The 23,105-nt window shown below is 40.7% G+C and overlaps 1 protein-coding gene across 2 annotated transcripts in view; it reads left to right on the forward strand.

The window, feature by feature from the left end:
- Positions 1 to 23,105, forward strand: part of EPHA4 (EPH receptor A4) — a 164,400-nt gene that overhangs the window by 101,751 nt on the left and 39,544 nt on the right. For both annotated transcript variants that reach the window (XM_043445150.1, XM_043445151.1), the window contains exons 6-8: positions 15,510 to 15,634; positions 16,664 to 16,823; positions 18,019 to 18,130. In XM_043445150.1, coding sequence (XP_043301085.1) covers positions 15,510 to 15,634; positions 16,664 to 16,823; positions 18,019 to 18,130 — 397 coding nt within the window. The remainder of the gene's footprint in view (positions 1 to 15,509; positions 15,635 to 16,663; positions 16,824 to 18,018; positions 18,131 to 23,105) is intronic.

Genomic DNA, 23,105 nt, shown 5'->3' on the forward strand with positions numbered 1-23,105 from the left:
TCTCTCAGTGCCTGCTGTCTTACTGGGGTTTCTATGAGCTTGGACGTGGGGTATCTCCTCTCGGCCACCTCTCCTGACCTTGGATGTGGGGTATCTCCTCTCGGCCACCTCTCCTGACCTTGGATGTGGGGCATCTCCTCTCGGCCGCTCGCTTTGGGTAGTACTAAACCCCAATTCCTCAGCATGCTGTGGTTTGTGAATCTTGTTCCCTGAGTTTTGATTCCCTGTGTTCAGAACCCTCCCAGACTTCCATACCATGATCCATACAATGAAACCAGACTGAAAATAAGATGGAGAGGCTCAGTTCTTCACCTGATTGGCCTTCCTTCTGTTTTTCTCTGTCTCTCTCTCTTTCCGCTTGTAACTGCAATCTACTGTACAAGTAGAATGGTCCATGGCCCTCACTTCTCAGTATTTAGTTGCTGTTCTTTCAACCAAGTAACATTTGGAGCTAGATTTGCAACCAGAATAGTGTTGGAATGTTTCCTCTGCCTGTCTCAGCCTGTCACTGATCATCTATAGCCTATAATTTCATTCTCCACTTTATTCTTTGTCAGATATTTTTCATTCCTGTTTCTTTCTCTTTTCTGCCTATGTGTTTCAAAATGCAATAACAGAAAGAAAGATGAGTTACTAAAAAGGTAGTTTCAAAGATAAAAATAACAATGATTGGTGAAAATGCTTACCATTTATGGAGCTTATATCATCAATTTAGGGTCACCATGACATTTTCTTTTTTGAACAGCTCATGCGGTCTTTTAAAGTAACTATTAGGAAAAATAGGTATCTTGTTCCAACTGTATATGTGATGGGGAATTGGGTGATGGCTCAGGAGATGACTAATGGGACTCTGGACCTTTCTGTCTAGGTCACCTTCTTGTATCTGGACTATATCGTAAGTGGTCCAAGGCCTGATCATCTGGCAGCCATTGAGTGACTATGGTAATGAAATTGGTCTCAGTCCAGGTCTTAGTCGACAGGTGTTCACATCATAAGTGACACTAATTGACTTCCTATCTTTCAACTGGGAAGACAGTGGACCATCACTGAGACAGGATGGGGAAGGAGTTATTCATGATATATTCAGGCTCCATTGAAAGCCAAGGACTTCAGTTCCTTGAGCTGGCACCAACCTGGCACCTTGCAAATATTATACTGTCTCTTTCGAGTTTCATTAACCTCAGAAATTGAAAAAAAAGAAAAAGGAATCTAATTTGAAAAGATTTGCAATAACTCAGAATGGTGAACACTGCTTTTCTGAGGTTACATGAGCCTCATGTGTTGATGCTTTTTCTCTTTATTTTGTATTATAATAATTAGATGCTTTCTATGAAAATTATATTTAAGGACAAAAAAAAAGAGAGAGAAATTGGATTCTTAGCCTCTATGATAAAGCAGTCAGGCTCTCTGCTTTTATTTTGCTATTTTTTTCTTTGTTTTGCGGTTGATTACCAGCTCACTTATTCATAACAAATGATATGGATGATGCCCTTTGATGGAGAATTTAATAAGGCTATCTTCAGTGCCCTTGTGAAATGGAAACCAATGTGAAAAAGTAACTTGAGGCTTTTATTAACATAAATTTCAAAGCACAAAATTCAAGGGACTTCTTCCAATCTATACCCTTTTCTGTTGTTCCAGGTGCCTGTGTCATAATTTATTCACTCTCACTGGGGCCATGCCCTAAGGAGATTATTAGTATCATTAGTATTGTACGTGTGAAGTCACATCAGTTCTGTCTGACTCTGCAACCCTATGGACCGTAGCTCTCAAATCTCCTTTGTCCATTGGATTCTCCAGGCAAGAATACTGGAGTGGGTTGCCATTTTCTTCTCCGGGAGATCTTCCCAACCCAGCGGCCGAACGCACATCTCTTAAGTCTTATGCATTGTGGTTCTTTACCACTAGCGCCACCTGGGAAGCCCATCATACGGAAGCCCTAGCCACCTAATACTAGGTTTCCTAGGTTTATCTAAGGTATTTTTTTGTTTGTTTGTTTTTAACTACACAGATGATTTGAATGTCCCTGTTGCAAGCGGCAAAGCCACCCTCCTGAATTAGTTATCACACTTAAAAAGTCAAGATGACAACAGCCACAGTGGATCTATTTATTGAAGCAGACAGACTCTTTTAGCAGAATGATCAATGTCTTACCTCTTTCTGAAAGGCTTTTCAGGCATACGTGGGAAATCGTCAAGCATCTATCTGATAGAGAGTAATGAACAAGGCTTTTTATTGGTCAGTGTCTGGAGTAGGCTTTTAAGCATTTCTGCCTGTAAATGTAGAAACCTGAGTGTGAAAGTAAAAGGCAAGAGCAAAGATTTACTGGGTGCATCTATCATCCTGGCTTTTAGAGTCCTTGTGATTAATACATCTTTAATTGGGGAGGGATCTAGATGCCTTGGATGTCAGAAAGCTTAATGTTACAGCATTGTCTCATTGGTTCCTAACGCAGCAGGACGATTAGCAGCTGTCTGATTAACAAAAGAACCTGAAGCCCACAGCACAGCTTTTATTTTCCAGATTTGGGATGCCTACAGCCCTCCAGTGGGGTTGACAGCTAAAGGAACAGAAGCCTTGGTTCACAGCAGATAATCCTTTTCCACTCTCTATGCTGTATTTCTGCTCAGTAGGAGAACACTTTTCCTTGACACCATCCTTCGGATTCCAGATTAATTTTGGAGGGCATTGCCGGTCATAGAGGGGAATATATTGCCTAGGGCTCTTTGTTTTATCTTAGCAAGAAATCTATAAAATAATTTCAACTAAGAGTTTATGACAAGACACTTTCCAGCACACTGAGACGCAATGAGAAGATTCATCTTCCTAGAGGTGTTGAGAGGAATAAAAAAAGTATTTATTTAATTTTTTCTGTTGCTTCTAGCTTTACACCGTTCTCTTATCTTAAAATGGTGTCTTGCTCGGGCAAATTCTTATACATCGCCTACCAGTGGAAAGACTTGTTTTCCTGTTTGCCTCAAACTGGCATTCTAACTTAACAGGAAATATACCCTGAATCCTGCTATGTTTCTGTTGGCAAGTGTTGGACTATCCTTGACGGAACCTGCCAACAAATTTCTTAGTAAGCAAACAGAAAGTAAAACAAGCGGCTCTCAGACCAAACAGAAGACACACGTGCTACATAAGAGACACTTGGATTCCCCCGAAGTCATCTCCAGTTAATTCTGGGGATGTTGCTTTGGTTTCAGGTTGAGACATCACTCACTTGCAATTCTGCAGCTCATCATGTGACTCTCCATGTAGGAATGCTAATTCAAGATAGTTATTTTAAAAAGAAAAATAGGCCTTTAAAGAACACATTTACTTTACCGTGGAAGTGTTAGTTGCTCAGTCGTGTCTGACTCTTTGCGACCGCAAGGATGGTAGCCCACCAGGCTCCTCTGTCCATGGAATTCTCTAGGCAAGAATACTGGAGTGAGTAGTCAGTCCCTTCTCCAGGATATCTTCCTGACCCAGGGATCGAGCCTGGGTCTCCTGCATTGAAGGCATATATTTTTTTTTTACCATTTACCAGCCACCAGGGAAATCTCTTTACTTTAAAGGACAGCTGTTATTGTATGGCTCAGGTATTCAACATAGTGATTAAAAAGTTATAAAAGCCCTAATTTGCAAAAACTTGAATCTTTTATGGAACTTTTAGATTTTTTTTTTTTAACCCCAAAGTGTTAAGTAAAAATTGTGAATGGATCTTTGTTATTAATTTTAATATTCCAACTTTTATACTCTTAGCTAGCACTTTTATTTGCTTTTTAACCTTTATATTGTGAAATATACATGCATATAGAAAAATAGACAAGACAAACATATCATCAATAAATTATCACAAAGCAAATATCTATGTGGCCAGTAAGCAGGTCAAAGAATAGAACACCACCAACCTTCTTGAAATCTGCCTGCCTTGTGCTTCTACTTCTTCCCTAACTTCAAATACTATTATTTCATTTTGTAATTAAATTTTCAGCTTCAGCTGATTCTCTTCTGAGCTCTGTAGGTAGTTCTAATATGAGGGGATTAATCACCCAAAGCTTTATACTTTGTCTATTAACAAATGTCATATATCTACTTTATCTCTGGATTTCTAGCATCCAGCAGTGTACATAGATGGCCCTGAACCTAACATATACCAGACATAAGATTTGCCCTGTTACTGATGCAGCTGATGCTGTGGAAGAAGATGGCATTTAGCCATCAAATCCCTAATTTCTTATCAGTGAAAGGAGGGGAGAGACTGGAACTAGAGGATTTTATAGATCAGTGGGTGAAACTTTGGCTCCTAGAACCTGACTTTTGAATTCATCACATAAGCTATAACTTGTAACAAGTTGTTCAAACTCTCTTTACCTTATTTTTCTAATCTGTAAAATGGGAATAATAGTAGTACTTGCCTCAGAGGGTATTTGTGAAATTATATGAGTTAATCCATATTTAAAGAGATTTAATCCATATTTAAAGAGAGTTAATCCATATTTTAAAGAGATTTAAAACAATGCTTGGCACATAGTATTAAATAGTTGCACCATAAATGCTAGTACTGTGTATATGTTTTTACAGACATGTGATAGGGAGAGAGGATCACAATACTTTTGAGTAAGGCAGACTTGGGTTTAAAAATCTTCCTTTATAGCTTTGGTTGCATCATTTCATTATTTTGTGCTCTAGGAGTTTCCAAATAGAAAATCAAAGGCGCTGATGATAACTGGATTTCAGAGAGTTGCAAGGATTGACTGATGTTGAGTGTGTCAAAGTGCCTCACAGAGGAGACCAAAAGCATCTTTTTGCTCATATGCCCATTCTTCTCTGTTTAACTATGATTCATGTAACCCAAATCTTTACCTGTGTAAGCTATCAACTATGCAATGAAGAGTAAACTTTTTTTCTAAAAGGAAAACTAAACAAAACCATTTTGAGAACTCCGCTGTCTTTTCCCATTTCATATTAAAGCAAGTTCAGGTGAATCTTTTAGCCTAATATTTCGTGATTCCACAGAATTCAGTCTGTTAGGAGACCCGGGGCTGTGCTTGTGTCTTGCATTCCTGCAAAGCTGCGGTCTTTTCCTGGCATTGCTGATGCCATGGCGGCACTCAGCCAGTGTCTCACAAATGAGTGACTCTCCTATCACTGTGAGTGCCCAGGAGCTGGATTTTCCAAGAGGGAGGCCATTCAGGCAGCTTTCAACTGCAGCTCCATCTTCTGTCGGTCATGATACTCCTATACTTTATTTTAGATAGTTATTGTATGATGTTATTATAGCTCTTCCTCAACTTATAGTGGGGTTTCTCCCCAGTTAACCCATTGTAAGCTGAAAATACATTGAATACACCTAACATACCAAACATCATAGTTCAGCCTTGCTGATCTTAAATGTTCTCAGAACACTTATATTGGGCAAAATCATCTAACACAAAGCCTGTTTTATAATAAAGTGTTGATTAACTCATGTAATTATATTGAATACTGAAAGTGAAAAATAGAACAGTTCTTTGAGTACACCCACCAGCCCAGGGAAAGAACAAAATCCAGAATTCAAAGTATGGTTTCAACAGAATGCACATCATTTTCACAGCATCATAAAGTCAAAAAATTATAAATCAAACCAGAACTATCATAATTCTCAGACCATCTGTATATGAAAATGCCCCCTTTTTTTCCTGAATGGCTCCACTTAAACAGAATGGGCTGTTGTCATCCCAGATGTCAGGTAGTAGGTTAACACAGTAGAAAATTATTTCCTACTCAGGTCACATGCAGTTGGTGGTGAAGAGGGGGACAGTTGATGGGGAACTTCTGAGATGGACTTGGGCACCAACATAAAGCTGGCAGATGGTGGGTCAGAGAGGATGGAGGGTCCAAGGGGAGTCACCACTTCAACCCACACTCCATCGCACAGAATTCAGACATATGAACCATCCCACACATGAAGAAGTCTAAGAAATTTAGTCCTTGTCTTAGTAGCTCCATCCCAGACACAGTTATTTATTGGAAGGGAGCTCCCATCTTTGTGCAGTTAGCCAGAGGCCAATCTGAAGACCTTCAGTTCTGTATTTGTGTGTGTGTGTGTGTGTGTGTGTGTGTGTGTGTGTGTGTGTGTGTGTGTGTGTGCGTGCACGCGCATGTGCTGTCACTTCAGCCATGTCTAACTCTCTTTGGCTCTTTGGACTGTAGTCCACCAGGCTCTTCTGTCCGGGATTTCCCAGGCAAGAATGCTTGAGTGGGTTGCCACGCCCTCCTCCAGGGGATCTTCCCAACCCAGGGATCAAACCCTTGATTCTTTTGTCACCTGCATTAGTAGGCAGGTTCTTTACCACTGAAGGGAAGTTGCTCAGTCGTGTCTGACTCTTTGCAACCCCATGGACTGTAGCCTACCACACTCCTCTATCCATGGGATTTTCCAGGCAAGAGTACTGGAGTAGGTTGCCATTTCCTTTTCCAGAGGATCTTCCCGACCCAGGGATCGAACCTGGGTCTCCCACATTGTAGGCAGACGCTTTACCGTCTGAGCCACCAGGGAAATCCTTCTAGCACCACCTGAAAAGTTCCAGCTTCTGTGTGTAAACACTTAATGTGAAGCGAAGAATTGTACCACATTCCATTATTTAAAATTTGGGTAATAACTCTCTAAAAAACTTGTCTGAGACAAACTGCTACTCATTTCTCTACAGAAATAAGTAGAGTCTGAGTTAAACACTTTGTAAAGTCTTACTCTTAGATCACTTAGTTAAAGTGCCATTAGTCTTCCCCAAATCAGATCCTGACCATCCCTGGAAGTACGAGTCTGTTATATCCTTTGGTAAATGTTACTGTACTCTGCTTTATTTTATTTGTTTAAAATAAGTTCTGTGTGTACTGACCTTGGAAATCATTTTATGTGAAAAAAGGGCATCCCTCATACATTTTAAGTATAAGCTTAATTAATATTAATATTTCCATATTTAAATATAAATGAACTTCATTTAATTCAGTCTTCTGAAGACTTTAATTGAGAATTTGGCTCCATGTCTCTTGTTGAATAGGAAAATAATTCCGTATCAATTTTGGCATAATCAAGTTTTTCCATACCTTTCGTCTGTTTGTTTGTTTTTCAATTCTTAACAATGAGAAAATGTGCTTAGGTGGTTATTAATGATACAGCAGCTATAAGCCATGGGGTGCAGAACTGACTTCTTACAACATCAGTGATGTTCAAGGGAGGGTGGATAGGGATTCAATCATTAATGATTTTTACCTAAGGATTAGCAGAGGGCTAACTAACCCAGCTGATTGACTGAATGTAGCTCAAACAAGATAGTGTGTCTAGGAAAGCACTTTATGCACTGTTGAGTGCTATAGACTACTATAGTATAATATAAAAAATAAAACTTGCTCAGAGGTGTTTGGTACCGTAGGTATAGTGCAAAACTCAGAGGAGGAATCCTTTCCTCCCTTAGTGAGATGTGGAAGACAGCAATTAATATTAGCACCCGAGTTCTTAGCATCTCTGTGACGGCAAAACCCTTAATCACAAGGATATCATTAGTGCTCTGAAGCATTTAATTTTGATGCTTGACAGCATTTTAAAATGCACCAATCTTTGATAAAGAGCAAATCAGAGCTGACGCGTTAAAATGAGAAAGAGGGAACAAAAACCACCTTAAGCTCCAAGTAATTCATTTTGAATATGCTATTTGTATTAAGCAGAGATATGTATAAGCTGTGGGTTTATTTTTCTTATCAGGGAAAGACCTTCTTAAGTAAACATGTCCTCTTTAAATTCAGATCCTGGGGAGGGAAACAAAACTCTGCTGAGGTTAAGACGTCATCTTCCTCCAAAACATGGGCTTCGGGAACCACTGTCAGCTTTTACTGCAGGTTTCTTAAGGTCCATAAAGGGCTGTTTCCAGTCTTTGTACACAGGCTGGAGACTTTTTGTTGCTTCTGTTTATTTCCTGCCTTACTCCTTCCTCCCCCGCCCTAATTAGAGCCAGTAATGAAATGCAATGTGTCTGTTTCAGCTATTTCCCCACCCAAGATCCCCCAAACTGCTTTTAATTCAATGCTTGTGATGTGGGGCCCTTGAAAACAGTTTTCAGCCCACAAGTGAAGGACTGTAGTGACTCCCTCCTCTCTTTCTTTCCCCCATGTCTCTTTTTCTCTTCTCCATCCTATTTGGGTGTCACAAGGACCAAACTGCTGCAGTAAAATGACTTGTAGGTGTTTGATGGCAAGTCATTGAGGAAGTGAATAAAAGAAAATTGCAGCATTCACATCAGTGGGGTGCGGAAAGAACTGCTGAGCTTTGAACCAAAGAAGGTTAAATTTACCATTTTCCTAAAAGAAGCCACCTCTGTTTGACATCAAAGCACCTCCAGTAATTCTTCATTGTGAGACGCACCACTGTTAGAAAGTCACGATGGAGCCCGGAATCTATGCTGTGTCTGTTTATCCAAAACACACACAGAGATAAAACCCACCTGTACCTCCCAGATGCGCTGTGGTCTGCTCTCAAACCAAATGTAATCACAGGTACATAGCCCAGGCAGATTCCATGCCAAAAGCATTTGCAGTTTCTCAGGGGTATGTGAAATTTTGAATACAGAATTATTTGAGGGGGGCAGAATTTATCATGGCTTCCTAGTGGAAAGCTCAGATCATTCAATCTCAAGCTTCAGTGAAAGTTTCCTTTGATCCTCTTGGGTTGTTGCTCCAGCTTTAAAAAGTGATGTGTTCCTACCATTTTCCTTGTTTCCAGTGGGTGCATAGAAAGACAGTCTCTTTCACACACTTAATCTTGCTGCCTCCACCCTAACTGCAGAGGGCTCACCACTCTGTTCCCTGACTTCAACAAAGATGTCCTTTCCCTGCGGTTTCAAGGATAGATACAGTACTAAGGGCAGCCCCTGGCGGTGACTTTGCTTACACTAGTGTGTCTTGGAAAAGGTCATGATACTGGAAAAGATTGAAAGCAAAGAGGGAAGGGGACAGCAGAATATGAGATGGTTAGATAGCATCACCAACTCAATGGTCATGAATTTGAGCAAACTCGGAGATAGTGAAGGACAGAGGAGCCTGGGATGCTACAGTCCTTGGGGTTGTAAAGAGTCAGACAGGACTTAGCGACTGAACTACAAACAGTGTGTCTTTGGAGATAACTCTGGTCTTGTCAAACTAGAGGGCTGTTTGGGGCTCTTTCTGGATTTAGGTTTCTAACTTGAAGGGAATTTAACACCGCTCACCTTTGTAGATGAGAAGTCTGGAAAACTATTTACACATGCCCTCCAGATACAGAGGAGAAATATCGAACAGATTGTCAACATCCTCATCCAGGGAGAGAGCAGTTTCTCAAAATGCCGTCTGTAACAGGTGTAGCGCAAACTAGTTTTCATGTTAACTTACTTTTGAATGACATTTTACAACCTGTATGTTCAAAAAAAGTTCAGCAGCGTTGTAAACCCCTTAGGAAACAGAGGCTCTATTTAAAATTAGAATTGTCATTTGCTTCACTCGTAATTGTCAATATCTTTGTTAACCTAAATAGCAAATCTGAACCCAGAAAAGGTCATCTGAAACAGGTGCAGATATTAAGTTGTTTTAAGGATGACTTACTTCGGATACATTATATCTGGAAAATATTTTGCTGGTTACAAAGTGGTGTTTTTTTTTAGATGTGTTTCAACATTTAGTTCACTTTTATTCCTTTGACAAATTTATTGAGCACCACTGTATGCCAGATAAGATCTTGAATAGTGGACATATAAAGATAAGCCTGTGTGCATTGGGTGTACTTTCTAAGAACTGACATGCCTGCATCTGGGGAGAAGGGGTTTTACAAATGGGTGAACAGAGGTGAGGAAATTTAAGTAACTTGTCCAAGGTGGCAGCTAGTAAATTTCAAACCTGGAATTTTATCCAAAATTCTTTTTCAATTCATTATTTTTTTTTCCCCCTGGCCAAATTAGTAAAATGAAGACTTCATCTGGATCAGGAGGCTTTTTCTTCTTCACCTCATTTCACACGTCCTTAGATGAGCCCCTGCAGAGCCAAGGTGCTGCTGATTTCCTGAATTTTCCAGTCACATGTGCGGCTCTGTTGCCCAACAAATCAATCTTGACCACAATTCCCCAGCCTAAATAAAAATCCTCTGTGGTTCTCTGTAATCCACAATGCACCCCTCCACATTCTGGCTTCTTGTCCCACTTACTGCCTTGTGTAGTGTTTAAAGTTTTTAAACATAAATGCCAATTTAGGTCTACTTTAAATTAAGTTCCACATGCAAAGACTTACAGGACTTGTGTGGAATGACTGCACAAGGATTGAATGGCTGTATCAGCATGATTTGTAAGTAAAAAGAAGAAGAAATGGAGGCCACATTTTGGATTCAACACTACTGAAATCCCCTTGAGAGTGCTAGGAAAAGGTGGTCTCAGACACCTTTGTCTCAAGACAGGAGAATGGACATTGATGATTCTGCTTCAGAAACTTAAAAATGAAGGGCTTCATTGAATTAGATCACAAATCTTTCTTTAGAAACTACTCTTTAGGAGTTCTTGCCTTTGTGATTTTTGCCTCCATCTGTCATTATTCTCTAACTAGCATGACCAGCTCTTCTGGTTGTGTGCTGTGTCAAAATATTAGCCATTAAAGGAAGCCTGCTTATGTCCAGAGGCACATGAGTTTCCTTAAAGCAAATATCTTTTATATGAAGGAAGTCTGTGGGTAGAGAGGAATGCCTTTTAGTCTAAGATGTGCCTTTTTCTTTTAATGAGCCTACTTACATCAACCCTCAGCTTCCTCCCAGCTTCTTACTCTTCTGCAGGTGCATGGTATGTCTGAGGACATGGTATGATGAGGAAGCCCCCACCTCTCGCTTCTCCCCATTGCCATGAGGAAACTTGGATAAGAATGTTAGCAGGAACTCTTTCTTCAGTTCTAGAAAACGGACTCTCTAGGTTGACAATAAAGAGTGCCTTCTATGTGTGTATGTGTGCATATTCATTTGCTCAGTTGTGTCCAACTCTTTGCGACCCCATGGACTGTAGCCCACCAGGGTCCTCTGTCCATGGGGTTTCCCAGGCAACAATATTGGAGTCAATTGCCATTTCCTCCTCTGACCCAGGGATCGAACCTGCATCTCCTGCATTGCAGGCGGATTCTTTATAGCTGAGCCACTGGGGAAGCCTGTCTTCTCTGTAAGACTATTACAAAATTCTCCATCATTTTTTTTTTTTTTTCAGTTAAGAAGGATAAGGTAGCACTTAATTGGATACCAAAGATTGTATTTAATTTGGCTTTGTTTGCCTTTTTCCATCTTTGCCTTGTTTCATTGGTGCTCCTTAAGTTTGTGCTCAGTGGATGAGTCAGTATGGAGGAAGAGCCAAGTCTGCCTTCCTTCCTAAGGTTTGGGAATGTAAATTGGCCCACTGGGAGGCAAGCAGGACCTTTTTTCTGCCTAGTCTTTTTATGTTGACCAAAATTCCCAGTGTGATTGGAAGCCTTCTTTTGAGCTAAGGCGTTGATTTGTCAAAGCTATTATTAAATCAGGTATTTGGGGCAAGCGTTCAAGCTATTATTTTATTAGTTTATTATCTCCCCTTCTAATTCTGTTAGCAAGGGGCAGAACTCAGAGGTTTTAGGACTCAGAAGCTGAAACCCTTCTATACTGAGTAGAGTTTGGCCATGTTTACCAGCTTGTGGAAACTGACCAGCAGTGGCATCAGAGATGATTTTTAGGGAAAACCTAGATGGAATGTTATGTGGTTCTGAGTTTCCCTGAGTGGAAATTTTCAGTTCTCTCTCAGTTCTTCTGATTTCCCCAAGGTCAAAATCCCAAATTGGTGTCAGGATTACCCGTAAGGCTTCTCTAACACTGGCTAATCTCTTTTTCCTTGGCAAAGCATAGAGATGCAAGAGCAGGTAGGGTTTTTGTTTTTTTTTTTTTTTAACATTGTGTTAATTACACTATTATTGCATATTGTTATGGATGCATTATTTATATTTCTGTGGTTACCTGCCATTAATTGCAAGTGATAACTGTAGTGAGAAGTTGTCTTTTGAGAGATAATCTGTGTCTTTTTAAGAAAAATGTTGCTTGAATCATAGTCCAAGTTGCAGAGGGAGGGATGTGGCAGCAATTCCCTGGGTGGCATGAGAAGACTGGTGTTGGGAACCACTGGGGAAGGGAAATGATTGAGAAATGCCATTGCCGAATGCCTCCTCCAGGGAGACGAGCTGCAGGCAGGCACACAAGGCATGGTGATGGCTTCCAGATGTAGAGTTGGACGCTGTATTGGAAGCAGGCTAGGACAGGCGAGGAAAGAACCCTTATGTGGCTTGTAACATGGAGGACATCCAAGTTGCCTCTTCTCTCCAAAGTGGTGGTGTGGCAAAGCCCAGTTTTTTCTAAACTGATACTCTTCTTGCCAGAGAAGCTGTCTATTACCATACGCTTTCCCGTTTTAGGACTGATTCTCAATCTTAGTTGGTTGTGGGTTGCTTTTGTCACCATGGCCTGATAAAAATGCTCTTCTGAAAAACATCTGTTTGGAAAGAATTCAGACTTTACAGCCCCCACAACATCATATTTTTTGTCAATTAACACGATTTATTCTTCTTTCCTCTTTCATCTCATCTTCCTCCATTTTTACGACAGCTGAGTCAGCAGACACTCTCTCGCTTTACTTTCACATTTGTGCCTATGAATTCTCCAAGTGGAGCTGCATTAGGAATATTCTATTAGTTAACACGATGATAGTGTTAACAGCCTGCCTGAGATTTTGTGAGCGCTCCGGTGGAGCTCATATTCCCTTTGAATGGGCACAGGAACACTGCCGCTCCAACTCCCGAATTGGAAATCAGGTTCATTTCCCACATGCAGTAGTTCAGGGATAACCCAGCCAGAGAGAAACCATCTTCGTTAATCAGTGCACTCACTCCAAGGGCAGCCAGGCAATTCTTTCCTGAGAAATCTGTTGATTATCAGTCTCTGACCCAGAACATTTCTGAGCATAAGTTCACATTATAACTTTATGATTTTCCTCCCTCCTGCTTTCTTTCTAACAGCCTCGCTTTTCTATTTCATTTCCCCATCCTGACCATCGGAGTTGAAAGAGCCCCTTTTATGGAGTGGATGCTAAAGTGCTCTGTTAGGCAATATATTTATTACCTGGAGTGAAATGGCTTTTCACAGCCAGGCAACCTTCCTAAACTCCTTGCTGCCTCTACATTTAAGAAAATCACTCCTTGCATTGCGCTGAACAATGGCTCTGTGTCAACCAGTAAAGGAAGAGAGAGAGAAAGTGTGTGTGCGTGTGTGTGTGTGTGTGTGTCTGTTGGGGCAGGGAACCTTAATACAGCTAATGAGCACATTTCCGGTTTTCATTTTCTTCAGATGTTCAGTGGCTTCCATATGTCTGCTGCATGCAACTCTGTTCACTCAGTTTGGCATTACTAACTTTGGGTTGCCTTTGATGGAGGACATGTGTGTTCACTGTATCGAAGCTTCATTTGTGTTTATGCCTGAGATCCAATCTGGAATAGCTTTAGGAATGGATTGGGGAAGAAGAAATAGGGAAGAGTGTGTGTGTGTGTGTGTGTGTGTGTGTGTGTGCGCGCGCACACACGTGCACACACTACCATCTCCAGACACCTCTAAAAGAGATGCCAGGCTGTTAGATGGCTGCCTCCAAGAGGTACTCTGCTGAATAAGCTTTAGCAGGAAGATTCCCTTGTGTGACATGTGACTCTGGTGGGTCTGGTTGTGTCCCTTGCCACCAGCGAACCTGTCAGATATGGTGAGGTGGGTTTGCAGCCAACTCCATTCCACTTGCAGATCGTTTATTTTACTTTCTCTCTCTTTTTCCCTCTGAGTTAAGATTTGGAAGTTGCATGTCCTAGGGATGGGCAGGAAGATGACCCAGCACCATTCTGTGGTTCCTCAGTGGTCATTTTTGGATGTTTGCTTTCATGTTGTTGTTCAGTCGCCGAGTTGTGTCCAATTCTTTGCAACCCCATGGACTGTAGGACGCCAGGCTTCCCTATCCCTTACCATCTCCCAGAGTTTGCCCAAGTTCATGCACAGCTTGTTTTCATATATATTCACAATTTGAGAATGAATAAAAAATATACGTTTGATTTAGGAAGACCCCTAATCTCTGGTTCTGCAGAACAGCTTTGTTAGATAAGATTGCACATTTTGTGAATGCTCCCTCTTTTCCCTGGAGATGGCACATTTGTGCCATTGTCAGTCACCGCAGAGCTTGATGACCACTGGATGGAGATGTGACAACCACAGTGCCGAAGCAAGGGGTTAGTCAGCATGGGCTGACAAATCTGAAAGCTGTTTTTTCTCTCCAACTATGATAAAAACACCCAGTGGAGGACAGCTTTTTTGTCCTTCTTAGTGGAAAGGTTTTCTACTCAACAGGCAAAAGCAGTATTTCAACTTTTGTAAAATAGTTGGAAAATGCCATCTATGTCCTGAGACTATTGTGGCTTTGTGTTCTTCATTATTTGTATGGTTATGTTCAAACTGGAAACTCTTTACTATAATTAAGCAGTACTTTTATTTATATTGGAAAGTATGTAAATTATTTGCCTTCTGGCATTCCCTGCAGTACCCTTGGAAGAGTTACACTATCTCTTGCTTGCATAAAATTAAAGATTAGTATGACAACACTCGATGCTTTGGAGGTGGGATGAGATGCAGTTCCTCTGAGCTTAAGAGGAGATTTTCTGAAGGCTTTTATGGCTTGCAAGAAAATAAACAAGCAGATACAATGCAGTATCATGTGAGCTGCTCAGTTGAATTTGACTCTTTGTAGTCCTGTGGATTATAGCCTGCCACGCTCCTCTGTCCATGGAATTCTCCAGTCAAGAATACTGGAATGGGTAGCTACCAGGGAATCTTCCCGACGCAGGATTCAAACCTGGGTCTCCTGCACTGCAGGCAGATTCTTTACCATCTGAGCCACCAAGGAAACAAGCAGATAGCATTCTCTATTGTTGTTTAGTTGCTCAGTCATGTCCCACTCTTTGTGACCCCGTGGACTATAGCCCACCAGGCTCTTTTTTCAATGGCATTTCCCAGGCAAGAATACTGGAGTGGGTTGCTATTTCCTTCTCCAGGGTCTCTTCCTAACTCAGGGATCCAACCTCCATCTCCAGCACTGCAGGCAAATTCTTTACTGCTGAGCCACTAGGGAAGCCCCAGCATCCTCTATAATATAGCTTTTCTGAGGAATGGCTACAGAACCTGTAGAGGTGACACTGTAGGACTGTGGACTTATTAGACTTTACTTTAGAGGTTGTCTTTCTAAGACAAATCATATGCCCCCCAAATACTGGAGAGAACCATAAAATGGTATGTGTTTGAATTGGGGATGAGGGAAATAGGGATCTGGAGGAAGGTAAGTCAATACTTCACAGTTTTCAAAGATAAGATGATGTTATTGACTGGTGCCACCAGTTTTTTCCCACGAATGTAAGATATTGTCTTCTTTTTTTTTCGGTCTCAATAGCACCCTCATCCATTGCTTTGGTCCAGGCTAAAGAAGTTACAAGATACAGTGTTGCTCTGGCTTGGCTGGAACCAGATCGGCCCAATGGGGTGATCTTGGAGTATGAAGTGAAGTATTATGAGAAGGTATTACTTGAATGAACAAGATTCTTCTCCTTTCTCCCTGCTACCCCTCCTCCTTTTTACCCTCCTTCCCTCTTCCTTCCTTCCTTCTTCTCTTTTTCTCTATAGCTTTTGGCCAGTTACAAATTCTGGAATACTAGCAAATCTCAAAGCCAAATGTATTTGGCTTTCCAGTCAAGTCCAATTGTGAATTTTATGCATTAAGTTGCTAGTCTTAAAGAATAGAAAAAATACATTATGTTCTAATATAACTATATTTTTTCTTTCTAGTCATGAAAGTCAAGATAGCTAACAAGGTCTAATCTATAAACCTTCTATCAGGGAGAGTGACTCATAAAAGTTGAAATAATGATCTGTTTAAGTAGATTACTGCTATTCAGAATCAAGGTGTGGATTTTGATGACTTTTAATAGAAAATCAGGGAAAGAAAATTACATTCTGCAGCCTCTTAAAGTTATAGAAAGACATTATTTTTACAAATAACTCATCTCTTAAAGGATAGAATTCTGAAGACAGCTATCTGCATTCAAGGTTGTCGAGAAAATGAACAATTGTCTTCTCTTTCCTTTTTAAAGATAATCACTTATTGGCTTCCTTAATAAAAGCAGGAAAAGGACAGGGGTTTTTTTTCCCCCATTGAAACCAGATTATAACATTTTTGACATTTTCTAGATAGAAAATAGAAAAAAGAAAAGGGACCTTCTTACAGCTGTTATTTCTGTTAAATTGCAGGGTGTGGAGTGAGTAAAGCCACCAACCATCATCTAATGTTCTTTTCAAAAAAAAAAGATACGGGTAAAGATCTGGATATGGTCAGTGTCAATAGCGATCATACCTGACCTTCACATTTCTTTCAACATCTAAGTTACAATAGTACTTGTAACGTTGAACCGAATATAGTGTTTAGAGTTCATCAATCTCCATTTACTTTCAGCCTCTGAGTGGACTGACTCAGCTGCTTTAATATTGTGTCTGGAGTAAGTGGAGGATTTATTTTGCCACCTTCCTTCATCTCATCCTCTTGTAATGTAGGATCAGAATGAACGAAGCTATCGAATCGTCAGGACAGCTGCCAGGAACACAGATATCAAAGGCCTGAACCCTCTGACTTCCTATGTTTTCCATGTCCGAGCCAGGACAGCAGCTGGCTATGGAGATTTCAGCGAGCCCCTGGAAGTCACAACCAACACAGGTAATGAGTTCTGAGATTCTAAAATAGGATTTGCCCATCCTATTCTGTTGAAATCTAAGAGACTGTACAAAATTTTCAGTTAGGCATACATTTTGTTTCAGAAGCTATTGGTTAAAATTAGATAGCAAATATCTGTAACGTAGAACACCTCTTGGTATTTAGAAAAGACCATTTTTCATACTAGTATCTGATCTGTTTTTTCACATGATTGAGAAATATCTTATTTTTCTCTTGTGCTAAGCCTTCTATAAACTGTGAAAAACAGGATTGCCAAACTGACTAATTGCCACTTGCATAACTATCTTACATTAAGCTGGGGAGTTTTCTCCCTGGGAAGATTAGAGAAGGCACCAAGTTTTTTTTTTTTTTTTTCCTCTCCTGTTTATTTTTAGGAATCTGTTCAAAACAAGTCAGATCATTTTTTTTTATTATTATTTTTTTAAGGCCCTCTAGACAACTAATCAATCTTTCAACATTGTGAGTTGTACCAACTGGATGATTGAATCAAAATGTTAATAAAGGGCATATACCTATGAATAAGCAATTTACATAAGATAACTCCGCTTCATAATTAACAAACCAAAACTGAGCCTAGTAGATAAGAAGCTGCTGGGACAGAATTCTCTACACCAGTTCTAGAAAATGATTTTATTCACAAATTATTAAATAAAATAAGAATAAAAAAGAGAAAATTCAGAAAGAAATCTGAAGAGGTTTGACATCCTTTGAGATTAGCCTAGAAGGCTTCAAGGAGGAAGTGGCTTTTGAGATGGGCAATAATAGACAGGTTTTTTACTAGTTGGGGTATGTGTAGGGGGAGAGAGAATCATTCTAAAATACTTGTCCTTTTGGAAATTTCCAACTGTCTTTCTCACTAAGGAATTCATCAGATCCTTGAGTTAGAGTTTAGGCTGAGAGTAGAAAGGAAAAGAAGAAAAGGGAATGAATGGAAATATTTATCATAGGATTTCATAAGAGTTTTCTGGTTGAAGTTTTTCATACAATTATAAAAAGAGTATTTTTGTCTCATTAAGGATGTCTTAGAAAGAAAATGCTGTTGCCTGAATACTTCATGAAGAGCAGAGTAGGCCGTGAGCCTTTCAAATAGCTTCAGAGACTCGAAACTTATGACACTGAGAAGTTCTAACTCTTAGGACCTCACCCAAGGTGATGCTTGTGTAACTGTCTTTGCCAGTGCCTTCCAGGATCATCGGAGACGGGGCCAACTCCACTGTCCTGCTGGTCTCCGTCTCGGGCAGCGTGGTGCTGGTGGTTATTCTCATCGCAGCTTTTGTCATCAGCAGAAGGTAAGCACTAAAGCCACTCACCGCCCCCACCCCCTTCCCAGTTTTTCTGAGGGAGCTTTTTGTCTCCTCCACACAAAGCTGAGGCTTTTGATTAGCATCATAAACACTGCATTTGCATCGCCAGCTTGCTCGCTCCTCTTTGCTTTGATCTCCCTACACCCCTGCTGGAGCTGTGGGCTGGACCCTGGTGGCAGCTCTCACTGCAGAGAGTCCTAGAAAGACCCAGCTAATTCCAGGGAACCAAGCTGAAAGCAGGCCATTGGGAGCTTTCTAGATTCTCTAGGCTGTAAGGGTGTTATATTTATACCTCTCTTAAACCTAGACTGATGGCCAAAGGCCAAAATAAAACATAGAAAAACTTGGACCTCAACTTTGAGTTCTGCCATCTGTCACCTGTGTTACTTCACCTCTCTGAGGCTTTGTTTCCTTTTTGTGAAATAGGGATAATAAAATACCTGTCTCTAAGAGCTATTGACAGGAGAGTTTTGATAGGCACAAATAGATAATCCAGCACACAAGTGCTGGTTTAACAAGATACTGGTTCGTGATAACAGTAACCAAAGCAAGAAAGCAGGTACTATGCTCCATCTTCCCTTCGGGAAAGCCAGCGACTTTTCCAGAGGGTACCCTTTGAGCACTTTGTGAGCATGGCATTGTTCTTGGAAAAGGATCTAAAACAGCAATCACTTATTCTATGAGAGTTTGCAGTCTAACTTGGTACTTGAAAAACAATCTAGAAAAGAGAACAAGAACGAGTTTGACAACATATTGTTTTTTGACCCAGTTTTTCTTATCTTGTCGTCATTTCCACCTACTTTTGACACTGCCTGGAGCCTCCAGAAGAATGGGAGGGGTTTGGGGGGGCAGCTGCCCGTCTTCAGTTGTGTCCACATCTAGGCCTTCTTTGTCTCACGCATGGGTATCTTCCCCTTTTCCAACCTTCACCCTCCCTATGCCATCAACTGTTTTATAAGGTGGGGCTTTTAAGAAGAAATGTAGACCCCAGGATTTCAAAATGATCATTTCATGTTACAGAAAAGGAAACTGATGCTCAGAAAACTGCAGTCCTTGTCCAGAATCACCCTGTTGCTTTAGCAGTAGATCTGTTACTGGACCAGCACAGCCATGCTTAGCCTCAGGCCACTGTCTGTTGGCACTGTCTCTTTCTGCCTCTTTGGTCGGCCAGCTCATTGATATCAGAACACTGCCTCTGGCTATTTCCACTGGCCTGGGCCAGCCACCATGATTTTCTCACACTTTGTGGTACATTAGAATTAGGACGATGACCATACATCTTCGTTTGCCTGGGTGGTTTGAGTTGTCACGCGTATTTATTAATATCATGTATCTATTCTCACTCTCCAGAATGTCCTGGAATATAGAGCTCAATCATCCTCACTCTCACATAGTGTAGAAAAGCTCCTTACTGAGTGTGGGCATCTGCATTTGTCATTATTGGTTTGTTCTTTCTGATGCAAAGTCTGTTGGAGGACAGCACTGAATTTTGTCTTGAAGAAGTTAAATCTGCCACATTCAGTCCTATTGCCGTCATACACTACACACATACAGACATACATCTAGACATGCCCACTTACATGCCCACACACATAGTACACCTTAGACTTTGGAAACTTTACCTTAGCCTGAACAGAATCTGAATTCCCAGAGTTCTTTCCTCCCCATCCTTTTGGTTTTGTAAGTCAATCAAGACAGACCTCTTTCTTGTCCATTGCCATTTGACTTTGTACGTGCCGGGCTCATAAACACATGAAAACTACATACCTTAATCTATATCCGTCTGACAGCAGGACCGATAGAGCAGGATGAGGAGTATGTAGAAAGTACATCGGCGTTTGCTTTTGGTATTATATATTTCTGCGTTTGAAATTTTTACAGTGTATATAAAAACTTCTGTCGTTGGAAAATAAAGATGTTGAGTGGGTTGCCATTCCCTTCTCCAGGGAATCTTCCTGACCCAGGGATTGAATCTGGGTCTCTAGCATTGCAGGCAGATTCTTTACTGGTTAAGCCACCAGGGAAGCCCTTTTACTTTCATTACATACTTCTATATTTGAAGTTTTTACATTGTATATAAACTACTGGTATCATTGGAAAATAAAGACGTTTAAAAGTCTAAAGGAGGAATAAAATCATTCGTTACTGCCACCTCAAAAAAATACTTAACTGAAATTCAGCACCCCAGAATGCTCAGAACCGTTTGAGATAACACTTGTTTATAGAAAGTAGGAAGGGAATGACAGAGGATGAGATGGTTGGATAGCATCACCTAATCAATGGACATGAGTTTGAGCAAATCCCAGGAGATGGTGAAGGACAGAGAAGCCTGGCGTGCTGCAGTCCATGGGGTGGCAAAGAGTCAGACACGACTGAGCAACTGAACAACAGGTCTCATCTTGAGTCTTAACCAAGATTTTGGTTGGGAGAATTCTCTAGTTGTAGTCTAGATTTCCTTTAGCATGACTTTCTTTGTTTTTTGCATTTTAAGTTGCCCTAAAGACAGCAGTCAGACAGGAGTAATTAGAAATAGTTCACCTCGTTATAAGTGTGTTTTTTTCGCCATGTTCTTCTTTGACAAAAAAAGAAAAAGGAAAAGCAGATGAAAATGTAATTCAGGAAGACAAGTTTATTAAAATCTCTAGCTATAGAAAATAGCATCACAAGCTTGATGACTTAATTTCCTTTCTGCTTTTATTGAACACTTTATTATTTAAGGCAGGATTGATCGAATTTCCAATTATGAGTCCCCACCTTAGAGAATTGAGCCTGTCAAGTTACCCAGCCATGATTCCTGTACCTTCTTCCCCATTAAAAAAAAATAAGTCACTTCCCAAGGCTGATAAACACTGCTTGGTGATTGGTCCTCAATGGATCACTTTTTAGAAAATGAAATGTCAACCCTTTGGCCTCCTATTGATTCTTCTTTAGTGTCAGACATAAAGCTGTCAAGGAAAGGCTGCCTGGAGCCAGGTAGCTGACAGGCTTTGCAGTGGCCGGTGCACACTCAGCTGATTCTTCTCTGCATGCAGGCTGTGTGCTCTGTCATCATGATCGTAGATGTTTGAATGGAATAAAATCAGGTGAGGAGAAGGGAGACAGGTATAGTGTAGACCAAAATCTGGTCCATGCTTTTAGTGAGAGTACAAGTGAAAGATGGTAAATGGTATGCCTAAAACCCATGCTGCAGTCAGCCATCTGGGAAAGGAACAGATAAAACACCCTTGCCTGGAAAGGGATGGGGCTGCTTCTTGCCTCCTAGAGCCACAGACGCAAAGTGAAAGTGTCAGTTGATCTGACACTTTGTGATCCCATGGACTGTAGCTTGCCAGAATACTCTGTTCATGGAATTCTCCAGGCAAGAACACTGGAGTGGGTAGCCATTCCCTTCTCCAGGGGATCTTCCCGACCCAGGGATATTTCGAACCTGGGTGTCCTACGTTGCGGACAGATTCTTTACCATCTGAGCCACCAGGGAAGCCCTGGATGGTTGATAGCAATTTGGATGCAAGAGATGTTACTGCTGATAAGGTGACTCCCGATACCCTCATGTCTCCTATGATGACAGGGGAGATATTTTTTAAAAAGATGTAAATGAGCAGAGACCCACACAGTGACAAAAATTTTAGTCCTTATGATTATCTCAAAGAAAAATGCTAGTTTGTTATTAAAAAAAAAAAAAATGTCCTCAGGCTCACAGCCAGTGTCTTGCTAGGTTTTTTTTTTTTTCTATATGATAACAATTGTTTTTTATTTCACTGTATTTACTTTATACTGAGAAGCCTGAGCTTTAGGCAAATCAGAATTAATCTCTAATTTCTCCAATGAGAAGATCCACTTTTTCCTTTTGACCAACTTGGAAATGTAAACATTTGGGGATCTCAGTGAAAGCATCAGACTTCAAAGTTTATAAATTTTATTTATTTAAAGTGCTATACGGAATACATTGACTTAGACATATTATATGTTTTTACCATCCACATTATGTTGAGGAAATTAACTTACATTTTTTATAAGCATCTTTGATCAGTGTCTTCCTGTGTCACTTATCATATAAGTTATAATTTAAGGATTCTGTCAGCTTTTCAGAGCATGTAATTATATCTACCATCTGGGGTTGTTAAAGGTGCAGCATTTCTTATATTTATGTGATGTTGTCCCTAGAAATCTTCTCCTAGACCGCATATGTACATTCCATTGGCAACATGGCACCATTTCTTTATACTCCTGTAGGTGTACATTTGTGATTGCCACAGTGTAACTGCTTTATTGCTTTTAAAACTGATTTTTGACTGTTGGCAATGACGTCATAAAATGCAATGATAAGGTCATAACCTCAGGACTAATGATCCTAGTGACTGTGTTAAATTCCTCTGACAACTCTCCCCGACCCAGACCCTTTTGTGTTAATGACTTCATCAGTTTACCTCCAGAAGCGTCCTGAATAGTATTAATTCAGGTTGCTTTAGGCTAGTGTGTCTTCTCCAAATAATATTTTATTGTTTAGTATGTATGAGAAACACTTTTAAGAAAGGACCAGAATGCAAGACAAGCCCTTCTTTTCTAAAGGACAGTTTGGTGATCAGAGACAAGTATTGCCCGATAACCCGCCATAGGTGGGTTTTATACTGGTCTGATCATTGCTAGTGCTGCTGGGTTTCTAGTTATGTTAGGGTTATAAAGTACCCCTCTTACCTGAATTAAAGAAAAAATAGTAAATTGATTTTTTTTTTTTGGTTGCCCTGGGTCTTCGTTGCTGTGCACAGACTTTCTCGAGGTACAGAGTGGGGGCCACTCTTTAGTTGCGGTGCTCGGGCGTCTCCTTGCGCTGGTGTCTCTTGCTGCAGCACATGGGCTCTCGGCTCGGGGGCTTCAGTAGTTGCTGGATGTGGGCTCCGTAGCTGCGGCGCACAGGCTTCATTGCTCCCAGACATGTGAGATCTTCCCGGACCAGGGACGG

This window comes from Cervus canadensis, chromosome 24, assembly GCF_019320065.1.
Source record: "Cervus canadensis isolate Bull #8, Minnesota chromosome 24, ASM1932006v1, whole genome shotgun sequence".
In the NCBI taxonomy this organism is placed as follows: Eukaryota; Metazoa; Chordata; class Mammalia; order Artiodactyla; family Cervidae; genus Cervus; species Cervus canadensis.